At 46.6% G+C, this 22622-nt stretch overlaps 1 protein-coding gene across 3 annotated transcripts in view; it reads right to left on the reverse strand.

Annotated features, from left to right (window-relative positions):
* The window catches only part of CEP57 (centrosomal protein 57), a 33768-nt gene that overhangs the window by 2070 nt on the left and 9076 nt on the right, over positions 1-22622 (reverse strand). The window contains exons 5-10 of one of the 3 annotated variants that reach the window (XM_040426311.1): positions 22447-22563; positions 21306-21383; positions 20129-20227; positions 8769-8846; positions 7473-7699; positions 7249-7393 (exon numbers count right to left, since the gene is read on the reverse strand). In XM_040426311.1, the coding sequence (XP_040282245.1) occupies positions 7249-7393; positions 7473-7699; positions 8769-8846; positions 20129-20227; positions 21306-21383; positions 22447-22563 (744 nt within the window). Of the gene's footprint in view, positions 1-7248; positions 7394-7472; positions 7700-8768; positions 8856-20128; positions 20228-21305; positions 21384-22446; positions 22564-22622 lie in introns of all 3 variants that reach the window. The other 2 variants (XM_040426310.1, XM_040426309.1) reach the window with 2 other exon arrangements.

Consider the following 22622-nt stretch of genomic DNA (forward strand, 5'->3'; position numbering starts at 1 on the left):
CGGTAGGTGGGCCTGAGGAGCCTCGTCAAAGATGACCATTCATCGGACACTACCCCTAACAAAATCTCAGCCATTTGCTAGGAATCTCATAAGCTGCGCCCAGTAACTCCTGTATTATAGGATTTCTGTTTTATAGGGCAGCCCCCTTAATTCCTTAATGTACTGAAGTTGCTTTAAAGGTTCATCTTACAGAAGCACTCCAGCTAATTTTGTTTTACCTATATAGTACAGCACAGGCTATTATTAACCCTTTGTGTTTTGAGGACTATTTTCATTTTTGCATTTTTCCTCCCCACTAGGGATGAGCGAGGCACCACTTGGAACCAGAAGTAATAACTTACAATACATTCTAATAGTGTACGGAGCGCTCGCTCCGTACAGTATACTAACAACGTTTTATGTAAATAGACTTTGGATGTTTCATCCGAAGTCGATTCGCTCATCACTATTCCCAATGTTTCAATAACCATAACTTTATTTTTCCGTTCACATAGCTATACGAGGGCTTATTTTTTGCGGGACAAAATGCATTATTATTTTTTTTTAATGCCACCATTTAATTTACCGTATCTTGTATTGGAAAAACAGGAAACAAAATTGGAAAACACAGCATTCACTGTGCGCTAAAAATTACCTGACATCCTTATTCTGCGGCTCAATACGAATGCGGCGATACCAAACTTGTATTAGGTTTTTTTTGTTTTACTACTTACAAATAAAATATTTATTTTCTTTATTTTTTATTGCCATATTCTGACAGCCATAACTTTTTTAGATTTCGGTCTACAGAGTTGTATGGGGCTTGAATTTTGCGTAAGGAACTGTATTTCTTTTTTTTTATTGGTAACATTTTTGGAGTATGTACATCTTTTTAAGGGGACAAGATGACAAATTTTTTTTTTTAAATGGCGAATCGCTTGTTTTTAAAAAAAATTCTGTTACGTTGTGTGCATTGTACAGCAATTTAAAAAAATATATTTTATTAGTTCAGACGCAGCGATACCCAATATGTTAAATTTTTTATTTACGGTTTATATATTTTTATATGTAAAACTGTGACAGGGGGGTGATATATATATATATATATAATTTATTTTAATTTTTTTTAACTATTATCCCCCATAGGGGCCTAGTACATGGGATCTTTTGATCCCCTCTCCTATTAACCCTAATAGAGATCTATTAGGGTGAATAGGATTTTTACTCTCTCCATTCTGGGCTGTGCCTCGTGCATAGCTCAGTATGGAGAAAGCCATAGCAGGCCTGGATCGCTTCAGAGCGTCCAGGCTGCCATGACAACCGATCGGAGCTCCGAGATTTCACTGCTGGGGCTCTGATCGGAAGGAAGAGGGAACCGCGTCCCTCTGCCTTCACTCACAGGTGGCACGATCAGTGTTGATCAAAGCTTCCTGTTAGTGCGGGTAGAGGCCAGCTCCATACATCCTCGCTGGCATTATGATGTAACTGTACATCATAATGCGCGAAGGGGTTAAAGAATAATGTAGAGGCGCTATTGTGTATAAGTTGTGTTTACTGGTTTTTAGCTGATAAGCCACTTAATGGTCGTCTTCCATCTTGTTTCTCTCTTCCCCTCAGATATGATTTCCCATCTAGCCTCTGGCTTTGCAGAGTATGAGTGGTGGAGTTTCATCACACTAAGGGCAGCCAGTGATAGATCAGTGGCACAGGGCTGCTGTCCTAACTCCCAATGCAGAACCTCAGCCCGTCTCACCTGCCTCCTGCTTGTGATATATTTCTCCCTGTCAGGTCTAAAAAGCAGGAGACAAGACAAAGCAGTGTGAAGCTGCATCATGTAGAAATACACTGTACATTCTGTACACAGCACTCATGGATAGAATTAACAATCAATGCAAGTCAGGGGCCTTTTACTGGTCTGCAGCGAATAATTGTAGGGACTCATCTGTGTAACATTGCACTCCTGGTCACTTAGGTATGGCAAAAAATGTTCTTTGACAGCACTCTATGCATAGAGAAACAGAAAATCAAGTAGGGTAAAGCTGGGTGGGGAGTTTTCTGTGAGATGCCAGGAAGGAAGTAGTAGATGATTATGTAATCCTGTAGTTCACAGGAAGTCAGCCACACAGGACAGACTGACTTCCTGTCTACACAGGAAGTCGGCCACACAGCTCAGACTGACTTCCTGTCTACACAGGAAAGTATACACTGGACTGGAGATCACATGGCCAGATACATATAATGAAAAGGCAAGCATGGATGCACATGGGCCAGCAAGAATACTGGAGATAAGCTACAATAGTATGTACACAAAAAATTGCTGGAACGCTTTAACTATAAAGTGGCTCTGCCACCAGATCGTCCCTATTAAACCAGGCATATAGCCTGGTAGGAGTGATCCTGCAGTTTACAAATACCTTCCTCCTCACTGTCAGCGCTACGGTTATTGATGGAATTGTACTTTTATTCCTTTGCTGGCAGGCAATTTCGAGCACGAGGAGGCGGGCTTTTTCAGTACAAGCACCGCTATGCGACGCCTACACACACCCCTCTCCCCTTTATTGACAGCGCTAGAGTACAATGTCAACTTGTTCACAGAACTACCACCATTCTAAAAAATAACCTTTATTATTTATTATATAAAAGTAGTAACACCCTTTCTATATAGATACAAAATAACAAATAACAAATGAAAAAAGGATAGGTCTGGTAGTAGGATCTTATTAGGATTATTTGATAGGGGTAGACATGGAATTGATAGGGGCCTAATGGGATAGTGGTCCCTATATCTAGCCCTAATATAGGATGCCCTACCTATATACGGAATAGCCGCCCTGATAGGGGCGATCCCGTTTCTCGTTCCTCCTAAAAACCCTGGAGAGCCCTACAGGGGAGGAGGAGCTACCCTAATCGACGACCTATACTAAAGTACAGAAATAATAAGTAAATAATTACAATATAAGTACCCAACAATAGTGACGGTGAATATCCAAGTGAAAAATAACCAAAGATTAGAAGAAGATGCTCAAAAACGTCCCTTTTTTAAATCCATGGCTATATTCATATATAGTGAATTATCAATGGATAATCAAATTTAGCACGGGTGATTAACTGCTATTTATATACAGGGATCAAAGCAGGGCGGTTAACGACCCAGTCAACGTGTGTTGTACTATGCAAGTAATGAATTGATCCCAAAAGATAAGAAGGCCTCAGATGAAGCACGCATAGTCTATATTTTCGTTTAATCCTGCTGGTGTGACGGTATTTAATCTAAAGATCCACCTAGATTCTTTCTGTTTTAATAGTTTATCTAGATCACCACCTCGCTTGGACATTTTTAAAACCTCAATCATGAAGAAGTGGATACATTTATTAGACCCCGCATGATTCATCCACACATGTCTTGATATCGGTTTGTCTCGTTTGTTGCGAATGTCCCCGATATGTTCGAGAATGCGTTTTTTAAAAATTCTTTTGGTTTTACCCACATATTTGAGTCCACAGTCACATTCAGCCAGATAAACAATCCCAGAGGTGTTGCAATTGGCAAAGTTACGAGGATAAAATGTCCGGGTTGCCTGGCTATTCGTAAACGTTTTGCCTGGAGATACAAAAGCACATGCCTTGTCTATTAGACAGCCATGTGCTCTTTTCTGGGGGCTCAAAATGACTGTGGACTAATGTATCACCTATATTGCGTCCTCGTCTATAGGTGATTGCCGGGTTTTCAGGCAAAACTTGCATAAGGTCGGGGTCTGTCTTGAGAAGAGACCAATACCGATTTAGAATATCTCGGACCTGTCTAGACTCAGAGTCGAAGGTGCCGACTATTCTAATTGGATCTTGAGAATTTGATTTCTTAGGTTGCGGTTGAAGTAGAGTAGTACGATCCTTAGACATAGCCCAGTCCCATGCCTTGTGGAGGCATGGATCTGGGTAGCCCCTCTGTTTAAACCGATCAAACAGTTTAGATGCTTCATGTGTGAAATTGTGGTCGTCAGAGCAGTTCCTCCGAACTCTTAAAAACTGGCCTTTGGGGATGCCTCTCTTAAGGGAGACAGGGTGAAAACTGTCCCAACGTAAGAGACTGTTGGTAGAAGTTTTCTTCCTGAACAAAGTCGTTTTGATATAGTTATGTTCATCCCTTATAAGGCAAACATCCAAGAAATTGATAGTATTCTGATGTATTTCTGAGGTAAAAAAAAGGCCAATATGATTAGAGTTGAGGACATGCATAAACTGTTGAAATTGACTGGTTGTACCTGACCAAAGTAATAAAATATCATCTATGTATCTGGACCATAAGGTGATAAATTTGGTCCAAGATAACATATCTTCAGAAAAGACGACTGTGTCCTCCCACCAGCCCAGGAGCAAATTGGCGTACGTGGGCGCACAAGGGCTACCCATCGCCGTGCCCCTGAGCTGGTGGTAGAAGCGGTCCTCAAAAATAAAATAATTGTGCGTCAACACAAAATTAAGTAGTTGGAGGGTGAACTGATTATGTTGATATAGATCCATTGACCTTGAGTCTAGATAATATTTGACCGCTGATAAGCCCTTGTTGTGGGGGATAGAAGTATAAAGAGCTTCTACGTCTATTGACGCAAACCAACTGTCAGGATCTATACTAACACCCTCCACTCTTTGTAGTAAGTCTGTCGTGTCCCGCAAATAAGAAGGGAGTGTTGAAACAAAAGATCGTAAAACTTTATCAATATAGACACCAGAGTGATGTGTCAAACTCTCTATTCCCGATACTATGGGACGTCCTTTTAGAGGAGACGTCCCTTTATGTATTTTTGGGAGTCCATACAGTGTCGCTGTTTTTGGTGTAGCGGTTAAGAGGTATTCATATTCCTTCCGATCTATACATTTGTTTTCTAGGCCCTCTTTAAGGATCTGAGAGAGTTCGGCCTGGAATCTCTCAGTCGGATCCCCCTTCAAAACCACGTAGCTGTTCTTGTCAGAGACTAGGGAGTGACACATATCTCTGTATTGTTGTACCGAGAGAATGACGATGTTCCCCCCTTTGTCAGAGGGTTTCACTACGATATCTTTATTAGCATTAAGATTTTGTAATGCTAGTATTTCTGCCCTAGTATAGTTTTTTTCGGGAGTAGTATATTTTATTTTTTCCAAATCCCGTGTAACTGATTTGAGAAAGATATCGATGTTGGCGTCATTCAAGGTTTTTGGTGGCATTTTTACGCTTTTGTTTTTCAAGGTGATGAAGGGACCCTGCCCCCTTGGTCGTTCATTTTCTTCTAAGAGGTGTATAAGGGTATCCATGCCCTCAAGGTCCCCCATATCTAGGCCTAGTTCCTGGCATCTTTTTTGATCAGATGTTACAAAGATTTTATGCCAGCGTAATTTTCGGGTGAATAATTGTATGTCCTTAATCCACTCAAAACAATCAAATCTAGTGGTTGGAACATATGTAAGACCCTTTCTTAATACCGATAGCTCGTCTTCAGACAAAATTATACCTGATAAATTAATGACCGAAGCGTTATCAACACAACAATTCTCTATTTTTTGATGTTGGTTTGAGATTGCGTTGGTTGGCGATCTCTCAATGCGTAAATATGGGACGTTTTTGAGCATCTTCTTCTAATCTTTAGTTATTTTTCACTTGGATATTCACTGTCACTATTGTTGGGTACTTATATTGTAATTATTTACTTATTATTTCTGTACTTTAGTATAGTTCGTCGATTAGGGTAGCTCCTCCTCCCCTGTAGGGCTCTCCAGGGTTTTTAGGAGGAACGAGAAACGGGATCGCCCCTATCGGGGCGGCTATTCCGTATATAGGTAGGGCATCCTATATTAGGGCTAGATATAGGGACCACTATCCCATTAGGCCCCTATCAATTCCATGTCTACCCCTATCAAATAATCCTAATAAGATCCTACTACCAGACCTATCCTTTTTTCATTTGTTATTTTGTATCTATATAGAAAGGGTGTTACTACTTTTATATAATAAATAATAAAGGTTATTTTTTAGAATGGTGGTAGTTCTGTGAATTTGTTGTTATACAACCGCATTCTACAATCTTTCCCCTGAACAGGATTATGTTCAAACTGTGAATAATACAATGTCAACTTGGTCTAGCGCCGTCAATCTAGGGGAGGGGTGTGTTCTGACATCAGTAGGCGTTGCATAGTGTTGCTCATACTGAAAAAAAAAAAAAAAAAAAAAAAAACACGCCTCCTGGTGCTCGAAATTGCCTGCCAGCAAAGGAATAGAAGTACGATTCTATCAACAACTGTGGTGCTGACAGTGAGGAGGAAGATATTATTTTAGGCCTGTTTCATACTTGCGTTTTGGTTTCCGGTTTTGAGATCTGGCAGAGGATCTCAAAACCGGACCAAAACAGTTCCGTTTCATATTTAAAAGGGGCTGTCTCACTTCAGTAAATAGCATTTATCATGTAGAGAAAGTGAATACAAGACACTTACTAATGTATTGTGATTATCCATATTGCCTCCTTTGCTGTCTGGATTCATTTTTCCATCACATTATACACGCCTCGTTTCCATGGTTACAACCACCCTGCAATCCATCAGTGGTAGTCATGCTTGCACACCATAGGAAAAAAGCACCAGCCTATGTGAAGTCCCAGCCACTAGAGAGGCTGGCACTTTTTCCTGTAGTGTGCAAGCATGACCACCACTGATGGATTGCAGGGTGGTCATAACTCCTGGATACAAGCCGTGTATAATGCGATGGAAAAATGAATCCAGCCAGCAAAGGAGACAATATGGACAATCACAATACATTAGTAAGTGTCTTGTATTAACCTTCTCTACATGATAAATGACATTTGCTGAAGTGAGACAACCCCTTTAAACACATCCGGATGTATCTGTTCCGTTAGGATGTGGTTGCGTTACATCGAAACTGAAAAAAACGGATCCGGCACTAAAATCATTGTTAATCGATGGGTGACGGATCCTTTTTTCCAGATCCGGCATCATTGACCGACATTGATTTTGCTGCCGGATCCAGTTTGTTCCATTTTGCAGACAGGACACACAAAAAGGAACAGAATGCATCCTGATCAGTTTTGTCCCCATTGACTATGAACTGAACCATTTTGGCCCAGCTTTGAGATCCTCTGCCAGATTTTAAAACCCGAAATGCCACAACGCAAGTGTGAAACAGCCCTTAAACTGCAGGATCAGCCCTACTAGGCTATGGTTTAATAGGGGTGATCTGGTGACAGAGCAGCTTTGATCTACTGTGCTGAGCGTGGGACTCACCATGGCTTGGTGCTTGCGTACTTTAGTTATCTGGTCAGCTTTTGCCTCCATTCTCCTCACTAAAGCCTCCAGTTCTTCTTCTAGATCTTCCCTGAGACGGTCGGAATGTGCTTCATTAATCTGCTTCACCAATTCCTGGTGATCACTAGTGGAGCAAAAAATAAAGCTAGGATCAAACTGTCAATACAGCCCCGCTCTGTCACTAGACTGCCGGCAATACTCACAAACTCATCTGCCCAAACTCATCTTCCAATGTGAGCAGAACCTCCGATAGCTCCCGGTAGGATGAAGAGGACGGCACAAAATGATCAGTCCACCGGACACTGCTCTCTTTCTGTTCTAAAGGCTGATCGCTCACAACCCGGTCATTGCAGAAGACCTTATGGTGCTGCTTCATCAGATGAAGGACATGTTGGACATTGGCCCGCACAGAGTGACTGGGAGCGGTGGACTGAAAAACAAGAACTAAATTCAGTCATATACCTGCGCAAACTAGGTGTAAAGATATCCCATCGCTTAAAGGCTATTGACACCGTTGGACTGGTTTTTATTGTTCATTTGCTTCCTCAATACAAAAATTAAGAAACTTTATCAAAAACTTCCTATTATTTTCCTGCAGTAGAGTTTGTGCAAGTCCAGTATACAGATGGCTGTCCTGTTGCTCCGAGCAGATTGACAGCTGTGCTGATACACAAGAGCTAATGAAGACAGCAGCAACCTGGACACACAGATCTCACATCCAGCTTGTATTACTAGAAGGCACACAGCGTACGTATGAAAAGTCTAAAACCAGGAGCAGGTTACTAGCTGAATATCAAGGAGTCCAAAAATGAGTAAAGTAATGCCGACTTTAGCCTGAAACGTTTTTTTGTTTTTTTTACTCCAGGCACGAACAGATATAAAAATCAAAGCTGTCCATAGTCTTTAAAGGTTATTGACACCTTTGCATTTTACTCATTTTGGGCAGAAATGTATTGTTTTCAACTGGTCTAGATTACAAATTTTCAACAATTTTTCCTGTACAGTTTCTGTGTATTTTCAGACTAGCCGGCTTTCTGATTCACAGAGACTGTCAGGGAACTGCTCTGACTGCTCCATGCGTGGCCCTTATCTGTGAATGCCCGACAGCTCATAAACACTCACTGAAGCCAAATTCTTAATAAATTGAAAAGGGTTTAGCTATAAGGAGCGTTTAGGAGCGGTCAGGAGTTCATAGACAAGGGTCACGCATGGAGCCATCAGAGCAGTTCCCAGACAGTCCCTGTGAAGCAGAAAGCCGGCTAGTCTGCAAATACACAGAAATGGAAAGCTGCACAGGGAAAACTGAAAAGGCAATAATAAAATAAATACCCCCAAAGTGCCCATAGTCTTAGCAGCGCTATTCCTATATTTCTCTACTGAAGGGAAAAAGAACTGAAGGAGCCCAAGCTGTGACTCTTGCGATATTCTTCCTGATAAGAATTACTGGAGCCGGTTCCACAACCTGATATTCCACCGTGGATTTCTATCGTATTGCTCACCTTTCCAGCAACAAAAGGCACATCTCCCAGGCTCAGCCTGTAGTGAGGCTGTGTATGGCTGCAGCTCTCATGGTCGGCCTTCTGAAACTGAGAAATGAATTCGGTCAGAAAGATTAATATAGTGTAAATGCTGACAACAGTAAATGAAACAATCATGGCACCCACATCATCCCCTGACGAAAGAAGTTACGAGGGGTGGGAAACAGCGGACACAGCCAACCCTATGTGCTGCAGAATGCACCAGACTGCTCATACAGAGGAGCTTCCTCCAACACACTCATTACCCTATACCTGTGATGGCTAACCTCCGGCATGCCAGCTGTGGTAAAACTACAACTACCAAGATGCACACTTGCTTGGCTGTTCTTAAAACTCCATAAAAATGAATTGAGCATGCTGGGAGTTGTAGTTACACCATAGCTGGAGTGCCGGAGGTTAGCCATCACTGCCCTATACTGCTCACTATTTCCTTACCTGTTGACTGTCTTCAATCACAACCAGCAGAAATATGAATGCAGCTCTGGAGTTGTAACGCAGGACCAGTACAGGATAAATGGATTTTTGTACTTACCGTAAAATCCTTTTCTCGTTGAATGCATTGGTGGACACAGCACCATGGGTATATGCCCAGCTACCACTAGGAGGCGACACTAGAAAGGAAAAGTGTTGGCTCCACCCAGATGGGCTATACCCTCTGCACAGACACTAAACTAACCAGTTGGTACTAAAAGCAGTAGGAGCAGCAAAATCCAGAGCGAAAAGTGAAGCCAACATGTCCTAAACCAGAAAGAGCAACAATATTGAAGAGTCCCGGGTAAACCTACCAAGGAGAAAAAAAATAGCAAGGGTGGGATCTGTGTCCCCCAATGCATCCAACAGGAAAAACATTTTACAGTAAGTACAAAAATCTATTTTTCTCGTGAATGGCATTGGGGGACACAGCACCATGGGACGTCCCAAAGCAGTCCCTGAGGGTGGGAAGAAACAGCCATGCGAAAAACCTAGCGCACAGCGGCCTGCAGAACCTTGCGACTCAAACTGGCATCAGCAGAGGCCAAGGAATGGATGTGGTAAAACCTGGAGAAGGTGTGAACTGAGGCCCAGGTGGCGGCCTTGCAGATCTGGGAGGCAGAGGCCAGATGCAGGACCGCCCAGGATGCCCCAACAGCCCTATTTGAGTGAGCGGTAAACCGGAAACGGGGATCACGACCCTTCGCCACATAGGCTTCCTAACGGGAGATGGTGGCTTTGGAGGCTTGTAAACCCTTATGTGAGCCCTCAGGGAAGACAAAAAGAGAGTCAGAACGACGGAAGGACTCTGTTAACTGGAGATACAGCCGGAGCGCCCGAACCACATCCAGACGGTGGAGAGATCGCTCTCTGGGATGAGAGGGGCTGGGACAGAATGAAGGCAGGACAATCTCCTCATTAATGTGGAAGGAGGAAACCATCTCGAGAAGAAAGGAGGGAACTGGGCAAGAACAACCTTGTCCTGGTGAAAAACCAAAAAGGGAGACCAGTAAGAGAGCGCCGCTAGCTCAGACACTCTGCAAATGGAGGTAATCGCGACTAGAAAGACAACCTTAAAAGAGACCTAAGAAAGGGAGACCTCCTTCAAGGGCTGGAAGGGAGAGAACTGAAGGGCATCTAAGACCAGATTCAAATCCCATGGTTCCACCGGAGAACCGAAGGGAGGGACGCGATGAGCCATCTCCTGAAGGAAGGTTTTCACTTGGGAACGGGAAGCCAAGGGCCTTTGGAAAAGAACAGACAAGGCCGAGACCTGACCTTTGAGGGAGGCCAGACGGAGACCTGTCTCAAGGCCGGCCCGAAGAAAGGCAAGAATCCTAGGGACGGAAAAAAGGAGAGAGAGGGTGAACCTCGCCAGATTCACACCAGGCAAAATAAGCCTTCCGGGTATGATGGTAAATCCTGGCCGACTGCGGTTTATGTGCATGAAGCATGGTCTGGATGACTAACTCAGAGAGGCAGCGGAACCTCAGGACTGCGGCTTCAACGGTCACGCCGTTAAACCAAGCCGAGGTAAACTCGGGTGGAACAGCAGACCTTGCGAAAGGAGGTCAGGACGCAGTGGTAGCCGCCATGGGAAAAAAAAAATCGGTGAGCAGGAAGACGAGATCTGCGTACTAGGCCCTGAGCGGCCAGTCCGGAGCCACCAATATCGGTGGGACCCAATACATTTTGAGGCGTTTGAGTACCCGAGGAAGAAGTGGAAGGGGAGGGAAGAGATACAGGAGACTGAATTAGGACCACGGTAGCACCAAGGTGTCTACCGCAAGAGCCTAAGAATCCCGAGACCTGGCGACGTAAAGCGGAAGTTTGTGATTCAGACGGGAGGCGAAAAGATCCACGTCTGGGATTCCCAATGGTGACAGAGCTGTTGAAACCCCTTTAGATGGAGAGACCACTCGCCCGGGTCGAGACGTTGGCGACTGACCAAGTCGGCTGCCCAATTGTCGACTCCGGGGATGTGGACAGCAGAGAGAGCAGGATGCGAGAGGCTTCCTTCAGGACCGCCACGCTTCTGGTGCCCCCCTGGTGTTTCAAATAAGCCACCGCAGTGGAGTTGTCCGTCTGAATCCGGACAGGATGATCATGGAGGAGGCGAGTCCAATGGCCCTGAGCTCCAGGATATTGATCTGCAGGGAGCTCTTCCGTATCGACCACTGACCCTGGGCTGTGAGACAGTCGAAGACTGCCCCCAACCTGCCAGGCTGGCATTGGTGGTGGTCAACTGCCAACGGAAGGGAAGGAAGGATCTGCCGAGGGAGACGGTTCGGGGGTTCAGCCACCAACGTAAGTCCCGGCGGACCTGAGGGGAAAGGCGGATCAGGCGATCGAGGCCTGATGGAGACTTGTTTCACCGGGCAAGAATTGAGAGCTGAAGGGACCGGGTGTGGAACTGGGCATAAGGAATTGCCTCGAAGGCGGCAACCATCCGGCACAGAACACGCATGCACGCCCTGATGGACAGAGGAGACGGCTCGCGAAGGCGAGCCACCCCTGACTGGAGAGACACTACCTTGTCCTAGGGAGGAAACACTCGTTCAAGGCGAATGTCGAGGACCATGCCCAGGAAATCCATCCTCTGGCTGGGAACAAGGGAAACATAGAAAAGAGTATTACACTCACCGGTAATCCGGTTTCCTGGAAGTCTCCATGACACCAAGTCCTGAGATTGACTTCCTTCTGATTGGACAGGAAAAACACAGAGAGGTTAAAACCCCCACCCCCTCCTCACATCACCAGTGTATTTTAAACGAAGAACCCCAGGATGAAAGGATAATAGCTAATAGCAGAAAAAAAGGGTGGGATATATGTGGTGTCATGGAGACTTCCAGGAAACCGGATTACCGGTGAGTGTAATACTCTTTTCCCCAGTCGTCTCCATGACACCAAGTCCTGAGACAATATCAAAGATACAATTAGGGGGGGGACAACTGCCGACAGGACCTTACGTCCAAATCTTAGGTCGTCATTAGCAGCTACATCTAGTCTGTAGTGCTTAGTGAAAGTATGAACTCTTTTCCATGTTGCTGCCCTGCAAATCTGTTGTAAGGAGGCTGAGGCTTTTTCCGCCCAGGAGGCAGCCATGCCTCTCGTAGAATGTGCTTTTAGGGAAGCAGGGACGTCTTTTCCCTGAGCTTTATATGCTTCGGAGATTGCCATCCTAATCCATCTGGAGATGGAACTTTTTGCCGCTCTCTTCCCTTTGTTAGGACCTGAAAATTGGACAAACAGATTTTTGTCTTTTCTCCAAAGGCTGGTAGCTTCCAGGTACTTTAAGACCGCTCTCCGGACATCTAATGTGTGGTAAGTGATTTCTTGATCGTTTTTCGGATCGTCACAGAACGAGGGGAGAACAATGTCCTGAGACCTATGGAAGGTCGAGACTACCTTGGGGAGGAAAGTCGGATCTAATTTGAAAATTAATTTGTCCTCAAATATTGCAAGGAATGGTTCTTGGATGGACAAGGCCTGCAGCTCACAGACCCTTCTGGCTGAGGTTATTGCCACCAGAAAAATCGTTTTAATGGTAAGCCATCTGATGTGGCTAGAGTCCAGAGGTTCGAATGGATCGGAGGTTAGACCCCCTAGTACCGTATTAAGGTTCCATGGTGGCACCATGTTTCTAATTGTAGGTCTGATCCTATCTGCTGCCTTAAGGAATCTGGATATCCAGGGATGTTCCGTTAGCTTGGTATTATATAGTGCTCCTAAAGCCGATACCTGGACCCTAAGGGTATTGGGGGATAGACCTAAATCTAGCCCTTCTTGAAGAAATTCCAGGATTAGTGAGATGTTGGCTCTAAACTGGTTGAAGGAGGTCCCAGACCAATCAGCAAATTTCTTCCATATTTTTTGGTACTTGTCGTTGGTACTCTGTTTCCTGCTAAGGAGTAAGGTGTTCACTACTTTTTTTGATAGACCAAAGTTTAATAAGTTGGATTCTTCAGAATCCAGGCTGTTAACTTTAGTATTTTCAGGTCTGGGTGAGAAATGGGCCCCTGACTTAGAAGGTCCGGCCTCTGAGGTAGAAGGAGAGGAGCTTCCACGCCGAGGGCTTTCAAGAGGGAGAACCAACTTCTCTTGGGCCAGAAGGGGGTTATCAGGATTAGTGTACACTTTTCTTTTAGGAACTTCTGTAACACTCTGGGGATAAGCGGAAATGGGGGGAAGGCGTAGACTAAGTTTGTTGTCCAACTCTGGTTGAGGGCGTCTACTGCCCGAGGATGATCCCTGGGGTTGAGGGAGAAGAACTGGTTTAGCTGATGATTTCTCCTGGATGCAAACAGGTCTATCGTCGGCCTGCCCCATTTCTTTGTGATTAAATGGAAGGCTTCTGGAGCTAACATCCATTCCCCTGGGTCTAGTCTGTGCCGGCTTAGGTAATCGGCCTGAATGTTTAAAACTCCCTTCAAATGAACCGCTGAAAGAGATTGAATGTTGCCTTCTGCCCAGGAAAAGATTTTGTTTGCCAGGTTCTGTAGCAGGCGATGCCTTGTGCCTCCCTGGTGTTGGATAAAGGCCACGGCTGTAGCGTTGTCCGAGTAGACTAGGACGTGACGACCCTTTGCCAGCTGACTTGTGTGTTTCAGTGCTTCCCACACTGCCCTCAGCTCCTTGAAATTTGAGGATTGCTGGCTCACGTAATTCCCCCATGTTCCCTGGTAGGAGTTCCCCTGGACGACCGCTCCCCACCCGTGGAGGCTGGCATCTGTTGTGATGACTAGAGGGAGATCTTGTGCCCAGAAAATCCCGTTTTCTAGGTTCGAATTGCTGAGCCACCAAGTTAGTGATTTTTTGGTCTCTGCATCTAAGAATATTTTCCTCTCTAGGGTTAATTGCGATCTGTTCCATTTGTCTAAGATGAATTTCTGGAGTGGTCTTAGATGGAACTGTGCCCAGGCAACTGCTGGAATGCAAGCGGACAGACTCCCTAGTACCTTCATGGCCTGTCTTATTGAACAGAATTTCTCCTTCTTGAACTTCCTCAAAGCTGTCTGAAGTTTTACTATCTTTTGAGGTGGTAGAAAGGATCTTTGGGAGACTGTGTCTAGAGTAATGCCCAGAAAAACTTTCCGTTTGGATGGGATTAAATCCGATTTTTTCCAATTGATGAGCCAACCTAGGCTCTGTAGATGATCCAGGACTAACCCGAGATGGATTCCCATGGTCTCTATGTTGTCCGCCACTACCAGTAGGTCGTCCAGATAGGGGATCACACAAATTGCCTTTTCTCTCAAGGTTGTCAAGGCTTCCGCCATTATTTTGGTAAAAACCCTTGGGGCAGAAGAGATCCCGAAGGGGAGACACCTGAACTGGAAATGCTGAATGTTTCCCTCCAATTCTATTGCGAACCTTAGGAATTCCCTTGATGACCTGTGAATTGGGACGTGATAATAGGCGTCGCTTAAATCTATTGTGGCCATCACTGCATCCTTTTTTAAGAGTGTCACTGCTGACTTCAGGGTCTCCATTTTGAATTTTTGATATCTTACGTATTTGTTTAGATGTTTCAGATTTATAATTACCCTGGATTTCCCGTTTGGTTTCTTTATAATGAAGAGGCGGGAATAGAATCCCAGTCCTGTCTGATTTTTCGGGACGGGCTCTATGGCGTCCAAGGTTAATAGGTTTTTTATGTCGTTTTTTAAGGTCGCAGTTTGAGATGGGGGAAGGGTAGTGATCACATATTTCTGTGGAGGGGAAGAGAGAAGATCTATCAGATAACCCTCTTGTATAATACTTAAGATCCACCGGCTGTTTGTTACATGCTCCCAAGATCTTAGAAAGGAGCTGAGTCTTCCCCCCACTGATATGGCGTCATTGTTTGTTGTTGGATGAGGAGGCTTCGGCCCGATTTGGGTTGAAGAGGAAGCTTCTCCCCCTGCCTCCCTTCGCATAGCTCCAACTCCCAGTCTTCCCTTTATCTTTTTTATTTTCGGGTTGAAAAAAATCGGTCACGAAAGGGCTGCCTTTTTTGTTTATATCTTTCCTCTGGAAACCCTCTTTTTTTATTTGTCGCGTTGTCTAGGATTTTATCTAGATCTTCTCCGAAAACATACTGACCGTGGAAGGGGAGTGCGATTAATTTATTTTTAGATGTGATATCTCCTGACCACGCTTTAAGCCATAGTGCCCTTCTCGCTGTATTTGAGAGAACAGCTGTACGGGCGGACAGTTTAACTGATTCAGCAGCTGCGTCTGCTAGAAAGGAGGTTGCCATCTTTAATAGAGGCAAGCTCTCTAGAATTTGATCCCGTGGTGTCTTATTGACCAGATGTATCTCTAGCTGGTCTAGCCAAAGGTTCAGTGTTCTGGCCACACATGTGGAGGCAACGCCCGGTTTGAGAAGGGCCGCCGTAGTCTCCCAGGTCTTTCGCAAGAGACTCTCCGCTTTCCTGTCTAGAGGATCTTTCAATTGTGCTGAGTCTTCAAACGGTAGGGCCGTATGTTTTGCTACCTTGGCCACTGGCGCGTCTACTTTGGGAATGGTCTCCCAATCCGTACAGTCCTCTTGGCTAAAGGGGTAGCGCCTCTTAATTCCTCTTGGGATAAAGGATCCTTTATCCGGTTTTTCCCATTCAGACCTAATTAATTTTTGGACACTATCAGGGACTGGAAAAACGGCCTTCTTCCTTTCACCTAGACCCCCAAAAATTTCTTGCTGGGTAGACCTAGGGGTTTTAGGCATCTCCATCTGAATGGTGGCCCTGATAAGTTCATCAATATCTTCAGGATTGAACAGGAAGCGCTTATATTCGCCCTCTTCATCTGAAGATGCCGGGTGTTTTTGGACAGATTCGGAGTCTGAGACCGCCAGCCCCTCAGAGTCGGAATCCAGGATAAGTGATTTAACACTACGGGCGTCCTGAGTGGGGGGAACTTTGGGGGGGGAGTAGGTTCTCTGGTAGTTAAGGCTAGCTGAACCTCTTCTTTTACCACTTTCCTAATGTCTTCAATTAGACTAGAGGACTCAGACTTGATGACACTGGCAGTACATTCTTTACACAGGGGCTTGGATCCAGTGTTAGACAATCTTTTGCAGCAAATACCACATTTTCTAGTTTTTTTGGCTGCAGAAGCCGAATCCTTTTCTCCCTGAAATGGTAAGGGAGGAAAGGATGAGCAGACTGAACCCACCATACAAAGCATGTACCTGAGAACAGGTTACTCACTGTCCCAGGGTTTGATGCAGGCTCGGTTCCAGAGCCCGGCGTGAGGGGGGTGCTCATCTTGACTCCCGACCGCTTCAGAGATGCTTCACCAAAATATGTGAGCCGCGCTATGCAGGGCGCCGTTACACAGGTCCTGAGCGTTTTTATAGTGTCTCCATGTGCTTCTCATGCTGCAGGACCAGTGGCGCATGTTGATGACGTCAGCGCGCTTAGCTCCGCCCCCGGCGTCTGACGTCATCCGCCTGCCGGCCGGAAGGGACACATCACAGTGCCGATCCGCCGTGTTCCTCCTTCCCTCTGCATCAAGCCCTCCGGAACCGCCGCAGAGGGAATCTTCGCAGGGGCACTACCTATGTGCCCGAGCCCAGGCCTAACCAAACGGAGGAGGGAGAGCTGCACTGCAGATCCGACCTCGGCCCAGATGAAAAAAATAACTCCAGGTGAGCCCAAACGAGCTCCGTGCACCTCTCCTGCTTCCTATCCTGATGGGACAGGAAAAACACTGGTGATGTGAGGAGGGGGTGGGGGTTTTAACCTCTCTGTGTTTTTCCTGTCCAATCAGAAGGAAGTCAATCTCAGGACTTGGTGTCATGGAGACGACTGGGGAAACATAGAATGTGTCGGCAGATAAGAACCATTTAGCCCATCTAGTCTGCCCAATATATCTGAATCCTATGAATAGTCCCTGGCCCTATCTTATATGAAGGATAGCCTTATGCCTAGGCGGGAAGGATAGCTGAACCTGCTGCCACGAATGCAGACTTGGACAAAGAGTCTATCTTCTTGTCCGACGGATCAGACAAGGGAGCCACGTCGGCCAAAGGAAGGGTGGTGGCCTTAGCAAGTCGGGCCACCTGTGGATCTACCTGAGGAGGGACAGGCCACATAGTAATGGACTCCTCGGAAAAGGGAAAGAAGACGTCCGAATTCTTGGCAGGCTGAAGACGCCAATCCGGGTGACACCACTCCTTGGCCAGGAGTGCGTCGAGTTCTGCATAGTTAGGGAATACCAAAGCAGGGCGCCTAGAATGGCAGAATTATACGGATTCCTGAGCCAAGGAGGAGGGGTCTTCCTGCGCATGGAGAGCGTCCCTAACTGCCCTGATGAGATCCTGCTTGGCCGCACACAGGGCTGTGCTCTGCGCCAATCCGGAATCAGTCAGAGGTGTCCCCCGAGGCGGCGGAAGGTGCGGCAGGGGAGGATTCGTCGCCAGCCTCAGACCTGTCCTGGGAGTGACCCGAGGATGCTGAGGAGGAGCGGGACATGGTTGTGACAACCCGAGGTAATTTGCGGGACCTGGTGTCTGAACGAGAGCATGCCCCGTCTGCAGAGGAATCCCTGGGAGGGGCAGAGGCGGCCGCAATTTGGGCAGGCAAGCGGTCCAGCGACTCGACCATGGATTGGGAGAGTCGGGCAAGGTTTCCTATGGCTTGGGACATGGAAAAAAAAAAAAAAAAAAAAAAAAAACCCATTCAGGAGGAACTGACACAGAAGGGGTGGTCAGGGCATCCTGAGAGGGTCTGGGGACAAGGCACTGCGCACAAACAGGGTCAGGCTGACCACATGGCAACTTTTTATTGCAACGGGCGCACGTAAAATACGTGGTGACCCCGAGGGGGAGGGGGGGGGGGGCTTGAAATGGGAGTCTTCTCTGGAAGAGGACATGGGGGCTGAGTGAGAGCCTGAAAAAACAGAAAAGCAGTCAGCCAGCCAGAGGCTGTCCTACTGGACCCCAGGTGCTGTGTCCCCAAAGAGGTGCTGCAGCAGCCACAGGAGAGATCTGGAGAGCGTCCCTCAGGAGTGCTGGCAAGATGGCAGCCCAGAAGCAATAGCTAAGCAAACTCCGCCCACAGGCAAAAGCCCGCGCTTAACTGGGATGGGGGGGGGGGGGGGGGGGGGGAGACCCCTCCCAAGAGCCGAGAGAAGCAAGGGGGCGGGGGTTCCAGGGGAGGGTGCGGGGCCTCGATTAATGAAGCGGCCGGAAAAGGCGCGCCATCGACCGGTAGGAACCGCGGGAAACCGGGGGCCCTCTGGGAAATAAAAAACAGGTGGGGGGAGCTCCTGAGAGGAAGCGACGACCAGGGAGGGGAAAAACGAGGCAAAAGGTGCACATGGGACCCGAGGACAGGCCAGAGAAGATGCGGCCTAGTCCCGGCAGAAGCCAGGGACTAAAGTAGAAAGGAAGGCCGGGGAGAGGCATGGGTGGCCAGGGAGGAGAAGTGAGCCCAAGGGAGGGAAGAAAAAGGCCCCCCCCACAAGTGTGGAGAAAAGGGACCTCCCCAGGCCCCCCAAATAAAGTGAATCCCACCCCCTGGCCAAAAGAGGGGAACTAACCCAGGAAGCAGGGGAAAGTACTTATCGTCCGAGGTCTTCAGGCGCCGCAGGGTCACCAAACTCGAACTTACGTGGGATTGCCGGCATGCCACTGCGGATGCAGTAATGCGGGACTGGGTGACGGCGAGGTACAGTAGTATGCACCCACAGGGTCTGTGCAGAGGGTATAGCCCAGGGCTGGCCAACCTGCGGCTCTCCAGCTGTTGTAAAACTACAATTCCCACCATGCCATGCTGTAGGCTGATAGTTGTAGGCTGTCTGGGCATGCTGGGAGTTGTAGTTTTGCAACAGCTGGAGAGCCACAGGTTGGCCAGCCCTGGTATAGCCCATCTGGGTGGAGCCAACACTTATCCTTTCTAGTGTCAGTGGGCATATACCAACCGTGCTGTGTCCCCCAATGCCATTCACGAGAAAAGAAATGTATCTGAAGTTATTCAACCCCATATAGATTAAGTACTGGTGCGGCCTCATCTGGAATATGCAGTTCAGTTCTGGGCACCAGTCCATAGAAAGGATGCCCTGCAGCTGGAAAAAGTACAGAGGAAAGCGACTAAACTAATAAGGGGCCTGGAGGGTCTTCGTTATGAAGAAAGATTAAAAGAATTTAATTTATTTAGTCTTGAGAAGAGAAGTCTAAGGGGGGACATGATTCACCTATACAAATATATAAATGGGCCATACAAAAAATACGGAGTAAAGTTGTTCCATGTAAAATGCCCTCAAAAAAGACAAGGGGGCACTGCCTCCGACTGGAGAGGAAAAAGTTCAGTCTCCAGAAGCGCCAAAACTTCTTTACTGTGAATCTGTGGAATAGAAGTCCTCAGGACGTGGTCACAGCAGGAACAGTGGACCGTTTAAAAAAGGGTTTAGACGAATTCTTAAAAGTAAAAAACATTAATGCTTATGAAAACGAGTCTCGCTTCCTTCTGGGATTAGCGTCCCCACCTATCCCTTGGTTGAACTTGATGGACTTATGTCTTTTTTCAACCGTATTAGCTATGTAACCCTGTGTATACTATGTCAAGTGTTCATACTATAAGAATAAAGACTAGTTACCTTTAAAAGAGGTTGTCCTATGAGAAGGATGGGGCAGCGCAGAAAGCTACAGCAAAGAGCAACCTTGGGGGACCTGGTGCAATCAAACACTACATAAATGATGCAGGGAAAAAAAATAAAAAATAAAAAAGTGCCCGTACTGGCAGCTTCCCTTGCCAGCGACTCGATGGAGGAACATGTCTTCCCATTCTGTAGATGCCCTTACATTATGCTCTCCTTGGTGTTTCATGCCCCCATCTTAAGTAGATAACGGAGGCTGTTATTACCTTCTCTCCGTGTGACGCGCGCCTCTTTATCTTCACCTGCTTTGTAGGAGGAGTCAAAGACTTGAGCAGAATGCGATTTGTCTCTAGACCCGTCTGCAGCTGTGAGACAAGTGGCGACACAAGGTTAGTATCCGGCGAAGAAGAACTTAGCACAACTTTTTATAGAATTTAAGAATATTGGATGCACTGTAATTCCTGTCCTAATTCTACTGATGGCTACCTGTAGAAGACCTGGATCCCATGGCCAGAGTTGTTTGAAAACCTGAGAAGTGCCCCAGGAGTGGTGACCCTGGTGCGCCTGAACTCACTGGATCCCACTCACCCCTCTTTCCCTGGTCTTTCTGGCAGGGTGAGAAGAGGATTTTTTTTTTTTTTATCATTCCGGCTGAATGTCTGGGCTGTAATGGCACATATTCGCTTTTATTTATTTTTTTATAGGTCACTGGAGGTCATTTATCGCTGGTCTTTGATATACACTGCACGGCCGGAGGATGCGCTTAATTTATGACAAGGTGCAAGAGTCATCATAAATAAGGCCCATCCTTTGGCAGTCCGTGCTCCTAGCTGGTGTAGACTTCATTGGTCATTTACGCCAGGAAAAAGGGGTAAAGGATAGTGAATCTGACGACACAGATGCCCCTGCCCAGTAGCAATGGCAGCATACAAACAGAGGCGCAGTGGCGTTTAAAAAGTCACAAACCCACAGGTTTGTGTTTTTTTTTTTTTTACTGGCGCAGGGGGTCATAATAAATGACTCACACAGGGTTTTTACTATCCAAAAATTGTCACAAGAATTCTTCAGGATGCGGTGCCTTTATAAGTTTCCCTCCTGGAGATCTTCAGAAGGGGGGGGGGTAACCAACAGGTTTCTCACTCCTCTGCAACCCCTGGCCCCCCCTTCTTAGGTAGACATTGGGCTCCTGGAAGACATATGTGTGGCAGGTCGGGTGGAATCCAGCATGACCAGGCTCTTTCTAAACCCTGGCAAAGGATGGCCACCTTTCCCTGACCCTTGCAGGGCCTTATGGCTTGGAGGGTTGGGGATTAGTTTATAGGGGCCCTCCTCTTATGGATAGGGCTTGCAATAAACAGAAGTCTTAGGCAGTGTCACGCTGCACTTTTTTTTTTGCAATCTCAGGATTTAAAAAACATGGATCCCATATGATTAGCCACCGACCTGAGCGGCCTTCTCTTGGACTAGTTTCCGCTGATGTTCCTCTTCTCGCAGCTTCTGCTCTATATCACGGATTTTATTCTTTAAAAAATAAATAAAAAAATAAGACATAATTTGTGACTACGGCTGATTAGATAAATGAAATCAAGCGGGCAGGGGGGAACAAGTCTACAGTAAAGGTCCTTTTACATGGGCAGATTATCTGCTGATAGATACAGGCCGACAGATCATGTAGCACAGGGATCAGCAACCTTCGGCACTCCAGCTGCTGTGAAACTACAACTCCCAGTATGCACACTTGCTTGGCAGTTTTTTGTATCTCCCATAGAAGTGAATGGTGCATATATATATATCCCCCATATGCCCGGGACCCTCACACAATCTACTTACCTGGCTCTCTGCGTCCATCCTGATCCCCGCCAACGCTGCTTCTACCCGTGCATAGATGAAAACATCCAGTGCTATGCTAGGGAGGCTCATCCCCGTCACCGCCTGCCATTGGCTGTCCACCTCCACCCCCCCCCCACCAGATGTTTTCATCCGTGCACAGGGAGAAGCAGCGGCGGCGGTGCGGGGACCAGGAGCGGCACAGGGGGCCAGGTAACTAGATTCAGTGTAAGGGGCCCGGGCATATGGGGGGCATTTTTTTTAGTCTTGGATAACACCTTCAATATGCATTAGTTATCCCCACCGATACGTCCCGCTGCTGCCGTTCTGACGCTGCTCAGGTCCCCGCTGCTCTTCACTTCCTGGTTTTGACTCAAAACACAGGAAACGCCTGCTCAGGCGAGTCACTGCGGCCAGTGATTGGCTGAGTGGGCATTTTCAATGTGTGGAGCAGGGCCAAGACATGGAGAGTGGCAAGGTGTCAGTGAGGTGAGAAATGCTTCTTTTTCATTGTGAGCCATTCTGGACCTTTTTTTTTTTTTTTTTTTTTTTAAACAAATCTTCTCCCCAGAAAATCCCTTTAATTTTATCTTTCATTACACAGGTAGGTCATCCGCTAGTCAAGGCTGGAGGAACTATGCAGCAATCTAATCAGTTCAGAGTAAAGTTTTGGAGACACAGCAAAGTATTGATTAGACTGCCGGCAGGATCTGGGGGGGGGGGGGGGGGGGGTAGAGACCTCTGTGCCGTCACCCACCTCCGCCAGCACTTGCATGGTGGTCAGCTTCAGGTATTCTTGTTCTAGCTTGTCCAACTTTTCCAGCTTGGCTTGCAAGTTAGATTTTTCAAGTGCTTGGTCTCCTTCGAGTGATACCTAACGATGACACAAACTCATTTATCTTTACAATTCATAGCACACACAAAATATTACTA

The sequence above is a fragment of the Bufo bufo genome, chromosome 3 (genome assembly GCF_905171765.1).
Source record: "Bufo bufo chromosome 3, aBufBuf1.1, whole genome shotgun sequence".
Classification (NCBI taxonomy): Eukaryota; Metazoa; Chordata; class Amphibia; order Anura; family Bufonidae; genus Bufo; species Bufo bufo.